The sequence below is a fragment of the Drosophila takahashii genome, chromosome 3R (assembly GCF_030179915.1).
Source record: "Drosophila takahashii strain IR98-3 E-12201 chromosome 3R, DtakHiC1v2, whole genome shotgun sequence".
NCBI lineage: Eukaryota > Metazoa > Arthropoda > Insecta > Diptera > Drosophilidae > Drosophila > Drosophila takahashii.
Window position 1 is genome coordinate 27,072,219 of NC_091681.1, and position 14,026 is coordinate 27,086,244.

At 40.8% G+C, this 14,026-nt stretch overlaps 3 protein-coding genes across 3 annotated transcripts; 1 reads left to right on the forward strand and 2 right to left on the reverse strand.

Annotated features, from left to right (window-relative positions):
• Positions 1-3,508: 3,508 nt before the first annotated feature.
• On the forward strand, positions 3,509-6,065 carry mAcon2 (Mitochondrial aconitase 2). Its single transcript, XM_017150421.3, has one exon. The coding sequence runs from the start codon at positions 3,602-3,604 to the stop codon at positions 5,951-5,953; it is 2,352 nt and encodes a 783-aa protein (XP_017005910.2). The 5' UTR covers positions 3,509-3,601; the 3' UTR covers positions 5,954-6,065.
• A 4,700-nt stretch (positions 6,066-10,765) lies between these two features.
• LOC108063351 (uncharacterized) lies at positions 10,766-11,440 on the reverse strand. The gene is made up of 2 exons (XM_017150418.3): positions 11,335-11,440; positions 10,766-11,269 (listed from the first exon to the last, which is right to left on the reverse strand). The coding sequence occupies exons 1-2, from the start codon at positions 11,383-11,385 to the stop codon at positions 10,766-10,768; spliced, it is 555 nt and encodes a 184-aa protein (XP_017005907.3). The 5' UTR covers positions 11,386-11,440.
• Positions 11,441-11,893: 453 nt separating this feature from the next.
• On the reverse strand, positions 11,894-12,616 carry LOC108063359 (uncharacterized). The gene is made up of 2 exons (XM_017150425.3): positions 12,534-12,616; positions 11,894-12,468 (listed from the first exon to the last, which is right to left on the reverse strand). The coding sequence occupies exons 1-2, from the start codon at positions 12,582-12,584 to the stop codon at positions 11,956-11,958; spliced, it is 564 nt and encodes a 187-aa protein (XP_017005914.2). The 5' UTR covers positions 12,585-12,616; the 3' UTR covers positions 11,894-11,955.
• Positions 12,617-14,026: the final 1,410 nt, after the last annotated feature.

A 14,026-nucleotide genomic window follows, 5' to 3' on the forward strand; every position in this document is an offset into this window, starting at 1 on the left:
ATATGTTTGCACAAAAGGAAATCGCCAAAGCCACGTGTGCAGGAAATGCTGAATTTGTCTGCTTGGCGCGCTAAAACAAAGCCAGTGTCGAATGGACGGCTGGCTATTCCCGGAAACGCTTTCGATTGGATAGGCAGATTTTTTCCATTGATTAAAGGGAAGACTTTTAACGTTGAAGGATGAAGATCTTTGCCATTGCTGACGGGCTTTACCTTCCATTGAAGAATTTTATGTGAATCTATTTCATCCGATTTATTTTAATGAAAGAGGTATTTTATAGGGTTTTCATATAAAGGTTTCAGTCCCATCTATATTTATACATGTCCATACAAAACTGAAAACTTTTAGTTTTACAATTTTTTGTAAATTTAGCAAACGAAATTATTACAATCTGCTCATTTATTACGCTTTTTTGATAAAGGTCTTAACAATTTTTACGATAATAAATAACTCTATAAGCATTGATATCACGTGTATTTAATGTTTTATTAGGGCTAACGAATATTGTATAGAACAACTGCATAATAATCCATTATTAAAATCACATTAAATCAAAACGATAAACACTGCAATGCGGAAACTTCCATTGGTATGAATACTCTTTGTCGGCCATTTAGGACCATTTGAAAAATGTAAATAAATGTCGAATTGAAGCTAACCAAGTGGAACCAGTTCTGGGAACCGGCTGCCAAATGGGCACCGCTCTTTTTCGGGTATTATTGCAATATTGCTGCCAGTGCGCCAAAAACTGTGCTTTCCCGGGCTAGATGGCGAACTACGGCGGCACTTCCGCTGCCACTGCCACTGGCACTCCGGTGTCTCTCGCCTTCCTGTTCATCGGCGTCTGGACTGGACTTTTGGGAATATTATTGAAAAGTTTTACCGCAAGCTGTGCCGAAGCGGAGCTCACTGCAAAAACAACCAACGTATTGTTCGCCGGTTGGATGGTAAAACCAACCCACCACCCCCCCAACCATCCTACACCCGGCAAAAAGATTCGAACAAAAAATCTGGAAAAAGTGGGGAATAATAAAAGGCGAAGAAGAAAGCGAGGATTAAAAATTTTTGCCAGTCCAAAGTTTCAGTTTTGTTGCAACTTTGGCCACCGACACCACAGCAGCCACACCTACTGCTTCTCTCCGATTCCCCAGATCAGCCCTACATACATATATGTATTTGGCCATAGTTCGTTCGCCCACATTTTCTCTCTTTCCCCGGGCAGTACATAAATTTTGCCGGCAATTTTCGGGCATTCGCCCAATCAGACATCAAGTCACTAAAGTATAAAAAGCAGCAGCAGCTAAAACTTTGAAGCGTGCCGTTTATGTGGAATATTTTTATTGCAGTGTGACTATTATTATTAGGATAAAACATATATATATTTTAAGATGTGTGCGTATATTTCCTAAATCCTAAAAGAATATTAAAAAAATGTTCAAGAATGCGTAATAGTAAGTGTTTAAAAAAGCCTTAAAAGCAAAAGCCCCAGAAAAAATTTCATTAAAATAATATCAAGTTTAATAATAAACCTGACTACAAAAATTAGATTTTTACTTTAAAAATCTACAGCTCATTATCCTGCCAAAGAGTAGTTAGGTGCGTTACATTTTTAGGGTACTCCCCGCTTCCTTACAAATAATAGCTTAGGTGCTCTAACATCTTTTTCCGAATCGCTGGCAATAAGTTTCCATTATTTATGGCAAAAGTTTAATACTTCAAATGCAATAATTTAAGCGAAAGCGAATGAGAATTGTCGGGGCAAACACTTTGACTGGGTCTCTTTTCCGGCCAAGGCCAATGGACAAACTCAAATATATTTAAGCTAATTGCATTTTTCCTTTCTGAGAGCGAGGCAAATGATGGTCAGCGGGGGTAACGGTGGCACGAGATTGCGAATCTAATATGCGATGGCAAATGACAGCGCACAAAACTGAATGACCATGTGTTTGGGGTGAAATTTGCACAACCTTGACATTTTCAGCCCCCAATCAAATTGACCCAACACGCTCCGCCAGAGAGAAAGAGGACGGCTGGGCTGGATGGATGGATGGATAGTTTCAAATATGCAATTCGATGTTGCTGAAAGCGGAACAAGCACCAATCCATCAATTATACAGATTAATAATCAACGTTCGCTCGGCTCACAATCTATTGAAAGTGCCCTGCACTCAGGAAAAAGTAGAGAATGTTGACAAAATCTAAAACTGTCGTCTTAAAATCAATATATTTTATTATTTTTTTGGTCATTTTAATGAAATCTTTACCATGACACAGAAAGAAATTACTTTATTTATATGTATGTTTCTTTGTTTATAAATCATGGAATTTATATTATAAAAAAAAATTTTTTCTTATGTTTCTTTTTTAAATTTGTAATATTTTCTTATCTTTATATAAGCGAATTATAATTTTGTGGTTAAACCTTTAATTTGTAGAGAAACTCCTAGTACTATTCTAGATTCATTCGGTTTAACAATCTCCCGAAACCTTTAGATACATTTAAATAATTAGATAATTAAAATTTTTAAGTGTAAAATGCAAGTGACAGTGGAGAAAAAGTTTTGCGGTCGAGAGTGTGTGCCAAGTAGTTGCCAATCAATTTTTGGCATCGTAACGCCGCCCCGCTGCCTACTTATGTGGGTGCAAAAGGGGGGGGACAGGAGTGGCAGGACATCACCATTACCATCCGGCATGGAGGCATCCAGGAGCCATCGGCAGCGGGGAATCAAGGAAACCACCCTGAGCAGCAGCAGGATCGTCAATGGCATTGTGGCCAACAGGCACGTCGATTTCAATTGAATGTGGTGCGGCCAACTACCAATGTCTCCCGTCCCCCGTCCCCCGCTGTCACCCCCATCCACTTTCCACTTCCCACATCACCCATTATGACACGCTGCCAGCAAACCAAACACAATCACAGGAGAGGATGCAGTGCCCACCGTCACACTCACTTGCAGTTGACACTTTTGTAGCCAGCTCGCATCCTGGCATCCCGGCATAGTGGCATCCTGGGATGTCCTTCTGTTTGTTAGCCGTCCAGTTTGCTGGTCCTCGTCGTCGTCGTCTCGTCTCTAGTTGTCTGTCACTTGGCCTATGCCATCGATGGTTCTTCCCCCTCTTATGCAAGACCCTGTGATTCACTTGCAACATCAATTCCGATGACGTGCCCACTCACCTCACCCTTTGGTTGCCACTTTGAATCTGCAACTGTTGGCTCGCATCAAATACGCCCGGAACAATGAGCTAACCCAATAAATATGAGCAGAGGGCTGCCGAAGGTGTGGAGTCTGTTTAATTAATATCTACGATTAGGCCTGTCGAGGCATGAATTTGCATTTAATTGTTAGAACTAGTTGAAGACTAAGTGCCTTAATTGTAGTAGTATATTACTGCAAGTTTTGCAATACTAAAGTTGAGAAAGCAACATTACTATAAAATTTTTAACATAACTTTCTGCCTATCTGTTTTATTTATCTTTCAAAAAAGCCTAGGCCATATCACCAATCAAAGCAGTCGATTTCAAACACTCATCAATAAACACCCTGATTTGGGAGACACCAAAAGTTTTTACCAAACCAACTAAATTAGAAACCAAACTCAAATGGCTAAGCAAACACAAAGGTATATTAGTTTGGCGGGATCCATGGTGCGCAAGTTTCACACGGCGCAGTTTCCACGATGTGATAAGGTATCGATGTCGAATTTCGACTGTGGTATCCCTTTGCCCTATAAGAAGCTAAAGGAGACTCTTGCCTGCGTCAAGGCCAAGCTCAAAGGGCCGCTGACTTTGTCGGAGAAGGTCTTGTACTCCCATTTGGATCAACCGGATTCGCAGGAGATCGTGCGAGGCAAGTCCTACTTGCGATTGCGTCCGGATCGCGTTGCCCTGCAGGATGCCACGGCCCAGATGACCCTGCTCCAGTTTATTTCGTCGGGCTTAAAGAAGGTTGCAGTTCCATCGACGGTGCACTGCGATCACTTGATCGAGGCCCAGGTGGAGGGCAAAAAGGACTTGGCCCGGGCAAAGGATCTCAACAAGGAGGTGTTCGAGTTTCTTTCCTCCGCGTGCGCGAAATACAACTTGGGTTTCTGGAAGCCCGGCAGCGGAATAATCCATCAGATCATTTTGGAGAACTACGCCTTTCCGGGTCTCCTGATGATCGGCACCGATTCCCATACGCCGAACGGCGGTGGCCTCGGTGGTCTGTGCATCGGGGTCGGTGGTGCCGATGCCGTCGATGTGATGGCCAATATACCGTGGGAACTTAAGTGCCCCACAGTGATTGGCTGTCATCTGACGGGTAAGATCAGTGGCTGGACATCGCCCAAGGACATCATTTTGAAGGTTGCCGAGATCCTTACGGTCAAGGGAGGCACTGGCGCCATTGTGGAGTACCATGGACCCGGGGTGGAGTCCATTTCCTGCACTGGCATGGCCACCATTACCAATATGGGAGCCGAGATCGGAGCCACAACATCGGTTTTCCCGTTCAACGATCGCATGGTCTCCTATTTGTGTGCCACGGGACGTGGAAAGATTGCCGCGGAGGCGATGAAGAACAAGGATCTGCTGGTGCCGGACAAGGGCTGCAAGTACGACAAGGTGATCGAGATCAATTTGGACACCCTGGAACCGCTGGTCAACGGGCCCTTCACGCCCGACTTGGCCCATCCCATCAGCAAACTGGGTGCGAACTCCGAGAAGAATGGCTATCCAATGGACATCAAGGTGAGTCTGATTGGATCCTGCACGAATTCCTCGTATGAGGACATGGGACGATGTGCCAGCATTGCCAACGATGCTTTGAGTCATGGGCTCAAGTCCTGCGTTCCCTTCAATGTCACCCCGGGATCGGAACAAGTTCGGGCCACCATTGCGAGGGATGGTTTCATAGAGGTCCTGGAAAAGTTCGGCGGCACCGTGCTAGCGAATGCCTGTGGTCCCTGCATTGGCCAGTGGGATCGCAAGGATGTGAAAATGGGTGAAAAGAACACCATTGTCACTTCGTATAATCGCAACTTTACCGGCCGAAACGATGCCAATCCGGCAACACACTGTTTTGTCACAAGTCCGGAAATGGTAACAGCTTTATCCATTGCCGGACGCTTGGATTTCAATCCCCTGACGGACGAACTCGAGGGCAAGGATGGCAAAATGTTCAAACTTAAGGCGCCAACCGCCGAGGAACTGCCGGCCAAGGGTTTCGACCCCGGCGAGGACACCTACCAGGCTCCGCCCGAGAAGGGCGATGATATCAAGGTCAATGTGGATCCCAAGTCGGACAGACTGCAAATGCTCGAGCCCTTCGAGAAATGGGACGGCAAGGACTACATTGATTTGATGGTTTTGATCAAGATCAAGGGCAAGTGCACTACGGATCATATTAGTGCCGCTGGTCCATGGCTAAAGTACCGCGGTCACTTGGATAATATTTCGAATAACATGTTCATCGGGGCCACCAATGCCGAGAATAACGAGATGAACAAGGTCAAGAACCAGAAGTCCGGCCAATTCGACGCCGTTCCAGCCGTGGCCCGGGATTACAAGGCCAATAAGTTGCGGTGGTGCGCTGTGGGTGAGGAGAACTACGGCGAGGGATCCTCCAGGGAGCATGCCGCCCTGGAGCCCCGTCACTTGGGCGGTGTGGCCATCATTGTCAAGTCATTTGCCCGGATCCACGAGACCAATCTCAAGAAGCAGGGCATGCTGGCCCTGACATTCGCCAATGCCGGCGACTACGACAAAATCCAGCCATCGAGCAAGATATCGCTGCTCAACCTCAAGGACTTGGCACCCGGAAAGCCGGTGGACTGCGAGATCAAGAACAACGGAGGCTCCGACAAAATCCAGCTGAACCACACCCTCAACGAGCAGCAGATCAAGTGGTTCCAGGCCGGCAGTGCCTTGAATCTGATGAAGGAGCTGTCTGCCAAGAGCGGGGACAAGAAATAGTTACCATAGTTTTTCTAAACAGAATATTATTTTAACTAAATTTGTACGTTATTTTATCTTATGTGGACCACAAGTAATATTTCACCATTAAAGTGGCAATCGAGTATTACAAGTATTACTTTCAATTAAACTTTTGGTATACATTAAGTTGTAGATTTAAAAATTTTTCAGGACTTATATCCAATTTATAAGTGTAATTATCAACTAAAAGTTGGCATTTTTCTCTTTGACACACATTGTCTTTATACCAGCAGACCACAAACTCATATAATTCTTTTTTGATATCTGCCAGAGGAATATCCCCTTAAACAATTATTCCCAAAAATAACTTAACTTTACATAAACCGCAGGATACTATAATGGGGGCAAAGTTTAATGCCAAAATGGCACATGAAATGCCGAAAAACTAAACCGAAAGCCGAAATAATTCAAAACTAATTAAAATCCATTTAAAATTGCACACAGCCTGCAATGCAGAAAAATAATAATAAATTTTCCGACTTAAGCTGGCCAACTTTTTTGTCAACTGGGTGGACGAGTGGGTGGTTGGGATGTTGGGTGGCTAAATGGGTGGTGCGGAGGGACAATAAGCGACGCTTATCAACGGTGCCAACCGAAACTGTCACATGCATTGTCATTGTCACAGGGGCGGGTGGCTCAAGGGGCTCAAAAGGGGGTTTTTCCGAGCAGAGGCCGTGCCATATTTGCATTTTCCCTCTCTTTTCTGCTTGTGTGTGTGGGTGAGTGTGCGTGCGGGCGTATGTGAGTTGGCATAGAAAATTATTTGCTACTTTTAATTAGTGCCAAAAAGTCATTCACAAAATCCTGCAAGAGAGAGAGACAGAGCGAGCACCCAGGGAAAGAGACATGCGAGGAGTAGAGTTGGCCACGGAGCGAAAGGGACCGATATGGGGAAAGCGAAAGAGACAGGCAGAGGATATAGGAGCCTCAGTGCACAAGTTCAACGAGCAAATACAAAAATGTCTATATATATCTGTATCCGTCTCGCTCTGCGAACTGCCACTGCTTTTTGCGGCAATATTTGCACAGCCTCCGACTGAATGAGCGGGTCATGAATGTGGTGCATGTGGCAATACAGTGCGTCTCGGCCTTATAAGGCAGAAATCAGCAAGGCAGTCAATAGCTTTTTGTTGATATTCAGTTTATTTTCAAATAAAATACAACACCTATTGTATTAATTACAAATTGATTAGACTACATACAGAGGAACAACATTCAAATTAATTAAATAACGTGTTAACTATTAACAATGGATTGCCTCGCGTGCTTTTATAATCACAATATAGACAGATCACATACCAATCATAGTCTGATTAGCAACATTGTAACATGTTTTTTTAATGAAACCAATTACAGATTGATGCACGCAAACAATGAAATAATAATAAAAAGATAACATAATTTTTCTATGGTCATTAAATAAACCTAAAGTCACATATGTTTATTATCTTCCAATAATTCGATGGGAATTTTTTTTAAAACTGCATTGCTATAATTAAACGCACTGTTCACCGTAAAAGAAGCCACAACCCCAATCAAAAAGGCCAACAAAAAATGATAGCAATTTAGCTCGGCCTAAAACCGAAAATGTTCAATTATTAACTCGTAATGGTAGGATGTGTATGTGGATCGGGGGGCTGAAAGGGGCGGGCCAGAAGGAGGTCCAGTTGGTAAGAAGTCAGCTAAGCTGGCGGCCCGAAATTATAGACTATGATTTTTGTCAAATTGCATTCAATTTTGCCAGAGCTCGAGCAGGACTCCTTTGTATCTCGGCTGCCACAAGCATTTGTATCTCTGTATCGGCTGGATCCATCTTCTCTCCGTCTCTTTCGCTCCTTCTGTGTGTGTGTGGGCAAGTGCATGGCAAATGTCACACATGCATTTCAATTTGAATTTACAATATTTCTGGCTTCAAATGCAGGCATGTGGTTGCGTGTGTTCGGCTTGCCAGGCACTTCATATATGTCTTGGTCTCTACCCGTCTCCCTCTGTCCCCCTATCCCCATCTCCCTCGCTCAGTTTGTCATTTGCATACTTTGCACTTAAGTGAATTTAATCTTTTCTGCATGCTCTCCTCTTCGATATTTGTCAGCCATGAGTGTGTATGTGTGTATGTCCTGCCCTGAGCTAGCTGAAAAATGTGTTTATCTTTTGTATGGATTTTTAATGCCATCTATTGTATCGGGGGATGCCCCTACAATACCATATTCGCCTCCCACTCTTGCTATTCCGGTTCCTTGCTTAGTTTATTTTATTAAAATTTTAATTGCTTTTTGGAAAATGTTTTGTCAATGCGTAGACGCAGCAACAACGAGTTCATTGATATACAGCGACGAAAACGGAAACATTCGAGATATTTTTATGATACACAAACATGTATTTTTCCGTTTTCCTTTTGCTTGGCTGGGTAATAATGGATTTTTCAATTGAACCCACATTTTTTGCAAGTTTGTCAGTTGGCCTGCTAAAACGTTAGAAGAATGATGGGGCAAAATGTAAATGGAAGGAAAATGTTTAAGATTTAGAAAATGTCTAAAGCCTGTGCGGAAGCTCGCAAAAAGTTATATTAATAAAAATATTTACTTTGATTGATTGCTTTTAAGAATCAATTGCATAACAATGCATTGCAGTCTTTAGTTGAGAAATGTTAAAAGAGAAATATTTTCATGGAGTTATTATTTTTGTGCATTGTTTTCGATAGTTTAATTCTAAAGTATTTTCGAAATAAATTCTTTGATTGAGTTTTTATTTGGCTTCAATCGTTATGCATTCCTAGAAATAGTATTCATATTTATTAAGCTTTTTTAAAACATTTCGTTTTTAATTGTAAGATTATGTTTTCTTCCCCTGTTCATATAAAATAATTCCAGTTCAGAAATAGCCCCCAAATATCAGCACCTCCTTCCGCAGATTACTTCCCCATTTGCCAGCTGCAATAAGAAAATTACACGCTTGACTCGAACCGATAAACGTAAATCACACACAAATGACAACTGCCAATAACCTCACACGCGCATCCAAAATGAAAGCAAACCGCAAAAAATAAAGAAAAATTGAAAGCAGAAACACAAACAAGCAAAAATCGAACGAAAATAAAATGAAACTCGCTCTCAACAAATAAATTGCATTTTGGCCGCTGGCGAGGTAAACAGCCACAAATGCCACACGAAAATAGAAGAGAGCCCAAGCAATAGAGCGGGCGGGAAAATAAAGCAAAACTTGACAATAATCGAAAAATTATTTCCACACATTGTGTGCTGGGCGGCGGTGGATGAAGGGCGTGTCAAATCAAAGAAACAAATAAAATGAGGAAAACAAGCGGAAAATCCACAGTGCACATAAAGCGGGAGAAAAAGAAAAGAGCTCGAATTAAGTTAAGCACTTTTATTTATTATTAAAAAAGTTTTCATATGAGGGGGTGCAAAAAAAAGTAGAGGGGCCGCGATGGGTGTGGCGAAGGAAAATCAGCAAAATCTGCACATAATGCAAAGAAAATCCCGAATTTATCGTATCACTTAGATGTGTGTGTGCGAGTGCTAAAATGTGTTGGTGTTTGCCCCCTTTCAAAGGGGTTAGAATGCGCATTATAAACGTTACAACTGTGGGTATAACTCGCAAATATATTCGTCAATATAAAAATATACATTTCAATATATATGTATTTATTTTTTAAAACAATAAGACAGTTATTCTCTTTTTTAATAGTATAATTAAATGTTAGAAATATATCTCTAATAAGTATATCTTTAAAATCATTTTAAATATCTGACTTTAAATTTTAGAAAATAAAATATACCATCAATTCAGAAACTACAGTTATGTCTGCAACTGTCCTCCCCGTGTTTGTGCATTCATAATATAACTGTTGATTATTGCGCCAACACGCACTCGACGTAAGTGAACCAGCAGCAACAGCTTCAGCAGCTTTGACTGTGAAATCTGCGAGCTGTAATCTGGCAACGTGGCGTATGCGCAATATTATTAGATATTGAAAGCAGCCATCGATGATGATGGCGAAACGCTGGCCCTCCTCCCTTAGTGTTTCCCCTCCCACCATCGAAAGCCAAAAACCGAGAGCCGAAAGCAATTGAAAGCAGCCACAGCAGCAGACATATGAATTTTTTCCTGGCTCCCTTTAGCACTCGGAATCGGAATAAACCTCTTTTAGCCCTGGCATCTCATCTCCCGCATTTATATGGGGCATGTGTGACGGTGGAAGGGGGGTTATGCGATTTGGATTCGGATTTGTCTGTGGGCGTGTCTTTAGCGCAGAGCTCTGCGGCCCCATTGCTCCTGCGGATGAAGCTGAAGCTGTATTAAATCGATGGCAATGTGCTAAATTTGTGGCAGATTATTTATTAGTGTAATGGCTTTAAATTTGCCAGCACAGATGCTCAAATCGAGGATGCTTTTCTCTACGAGATTTATGTTTGTGCTTTGAGTATGGCTATTTAAATATGTATAGATGGAATTTTTATACGATGCGATGAACACAAAATGATTGAGTCGAGATTTAACGCGTTTTTTATGCGGTTTTGAAGAAATTTATTGTGGTTCAATGTACAGATGAAAAAAAAAACTAAACAATTTTAAAATCTGCTCAAATGAGCTTATTTCATTTAGTCATTTCTATAAGTAACATAATAATTTTAGTTATAATCGGTGCAAGTGTACTAAAGGTTTCAATATAAATAACTTTGTAAATAAAGGATGAAAATTAACCATTTCCATAAAGTTTATCTATTCTTTAACATAAAGCTCACAGATTATAACACTTGAATTTAATATAAATTACCACTGAGGAATGCGATCTTCAATGGAAGAGGTAATATTATAAGTGCCGACGTGAACTCCATCTTTATAGAATTTACCGACGTGTCGGCAAAGGCCGCGTGGCATTATAGTTGGCCATCGCTTCACATTAAGGGTAACGTTTCTCAAGAAATACGTCCCCTTTGGGAAAACGCAAGCTTTCCTGTTTATAAATAGGTCTGTGTTAATTCCGTGCCTAATGCTATCCGTTATATAGTCCCCGTGCCTCTTGAACAGTGTGCAAATCCCTTGACTGGGCATGGATATCGGCATCAGCTTGAAATTGCCGTCGCGAGCGGAATTGGTGTAGATATCTACTGAGAATTTGTAGTGATCATCGTTAAAATCTTCAAGAATTTTAAAAGTTCCATTCAATATATGGTCTCGGCCAATTAATCGAAGTTTAGTCCAGTCAAATGGTTGTGAATTTGGTGCCCAGTCTATGGATACAAAGCTTGCTTCATAAGTCATTGGGATCTGAAACTAAAATACCGAAATGTAGTAAACATCAGTGATTCAAAATTAAATCTATTATATTTATATATTACCAGTGCTTTGGGTATGATTATGAGAAACACGAATACTATAAATGTCAACATCGCGGTAAGAGAACGATTCAACTATTGAAACTCAAACTCAGTTCGGGTTTTGTATTTATAGCCAGTTTTTTCGCTTTATCCCGTCCAACGTACATTGATCTAACGTGTTAAAAACTAGTTCAAAATTTAGAGATTATTCTCTACACCAACTTTACACGATAGCCATATTTTTATGTGAACTGAAAACATGTTACTAATTAAATAATACAAATTAATTATATTAATACAGACATTACGAAACTATTCCGCTTCGTCACTATGAGGAATGCAGCCTAGAGTAATACATCCAAATTGCTCTTGAAAGTATAAAATAAAAACAAAAGCATAAACTTCATTGAACGTGTGCTTTTGAAACTCAATTTACCTACATCCTTTTTATTTAGAGTTCACAAGTACAGGATTCATTTTAACCCGACAAGCTTAACTGATGTACATTGTTAGCAAGTAGTTTGTTAATAGGAATAAAATCGGTTTAATATATAAGTATATAAGTTTACTGAACATATTTATTTCTATAAAAACTATAGCAATTCCTAGTGACTGTACGTAGCCTATTTTGGCGTTCATAAGCTAAACACCGAGAAAAGAAGGCGTGCGATCTTCGATGGAGGTAGTAACATTGTAAGTGCCGACCTGCTCTCCATCTTTATACAATTTCACGACGTGTCGGCAAAGGCCGCGTGGCATTATGACCGGCCAACGCTTGACATTAATGGCGACGTTCTTCAAATAGTACGTCCCCTTTGGAAAAAGGCATGTATTGGTGCCTACAGATAAGTCGGTGTTAACTCCGTACTTAATGTTGTCCTTCATGTAGTCCCCGTGTTTCTTAAACAATGTGCAAATTCCTTGGCGTGGCAAGGATAAGGGCATCAGCTTGAAATTGCCGTCTCGAGCGGAATTGGTATAAATATCAATAGCCACTTCATAGTGTGTATCGTCCGAATCCTCAAGAATTTTGAAAGTTCCATTCAACATCCGCTCTCGGCCAATTAGTCGAATATTAGTTCCATCAAATGGTTGTGAGTTCGGTGAATAGTCGATGGATACAAAGTTAGCTTCATACGACATAGGAATCTGAAACTAAAATATTATAGAAATATATGAAACTGAATATCTCCCATTTTAAAATATTTTATATAAATTACCAGTGCTTTGGGGATCACCATGAGAAAAACGTACACTGTGTATATCCACATCACGGCGAGAGAACGATTTAACCATTGAAACCCAAACTTAATTCGGCTTTCCATATTTATAGCCAGCCTTTAGCTTTATCCACTCTATTTTACATTGATCTAACATGTTTTATACCATTTTATAATTGGAAATTATTTTTTACACCAACTTGACACGATATCCAATAAATGTGTTTACTTAGTTACATATTAAAAATATTTTATTAAAACTATTTTGCCTCGTCACTCCGAGGTCTAATACGAACTGTGATTATTTAATACTGCTTTTGAAAATCTTAAACAAAACCAATTCAACGAAACTAAACAGAAAACTTATCGAAAACTTCAGGATGCCATGCCCATAACCCTTTAGCATCAACTTATCTGTCACACTCCATCTCCAAAGTGGAATTGCTTCCATTTCCCCAACTCATTCACCCCTTGCAGCTTCTAATCTTTCTAACCATTTGGCCATTTTCAATTCGTTTTACCCCGTTCGGTCGCTTTTTTATCTGGCCACTTTCAAAATCAAATCTTACAAATTCACAACTGACAAACAAAAAAGGAGAAAAAAAACCAGTGAAAATAAGTGCGAAAAACCAGCAAAAGCCGACAGAAGAGGACTAGACAAAAAAAGAGCCAACACGAAAAATCTAATAAAAGAATAGCTCAAAATCGGTGTGTAAAAATCAAATAAACGCTGCAACTGCAACGGCATCCACCAAAGGGAAAGCTTGCCCCCAGCTGAGTTTTCTCTGGTCGGTAAAAAGTTTGTTTTTCGCCTTGCGCCAAGTTTTGTGCGTTTTTAAATGGCCCGAGCTGTGCTGCTACTGCTGCTGCTGGCCCAAACAAAAACGAGCAAGAAAAGCTGGGAAAACCATTGGAAACACATGTCCAGCCAGCGGACAAGGACAAGAGCCATGGATCCTTGGATCCATGGACCCCGGGAGCTGTGCAAATGTTTGTGAGCTTGGATTTCTTTTCGGTCATTACATTAAGTTGGCTATCTGTGGAGATTCGTAGCTGCACAAGCACACAAACTCCCCGATATCCGCATAAGTGGTATTTGTGCTTGTGCTTTCTGCTTTGGCTTGGCCCGCAGATGGGGAGCAACGGCTGCACCTAATGGTCAACGATTCGTAATATTTTTAATATTTGCTCAATAAAATGTCAGACAATTTCTGTCTCTGCCACTTAGACTCATTACATTTATTTGTACGGTTGTTGCTTTGTTTGTGCTTAGCAAGTTCTCTATAGCCATCGTAACTAGAGACCATGACCATGATAATACTCTTAAAAATTAGTATATTCCCTGTCAACTTTTGTTTTAAATATAGTATTGAAGTATAGCTTGTGAGGAAATTTTGTTTTGGAGGTGAAAAATGATTAAATAAAAATATAAATAATTTTGTATCCAAATAGTTATTAGGCTTCATTTTGTACGATAAGCCTAATTTTATAAA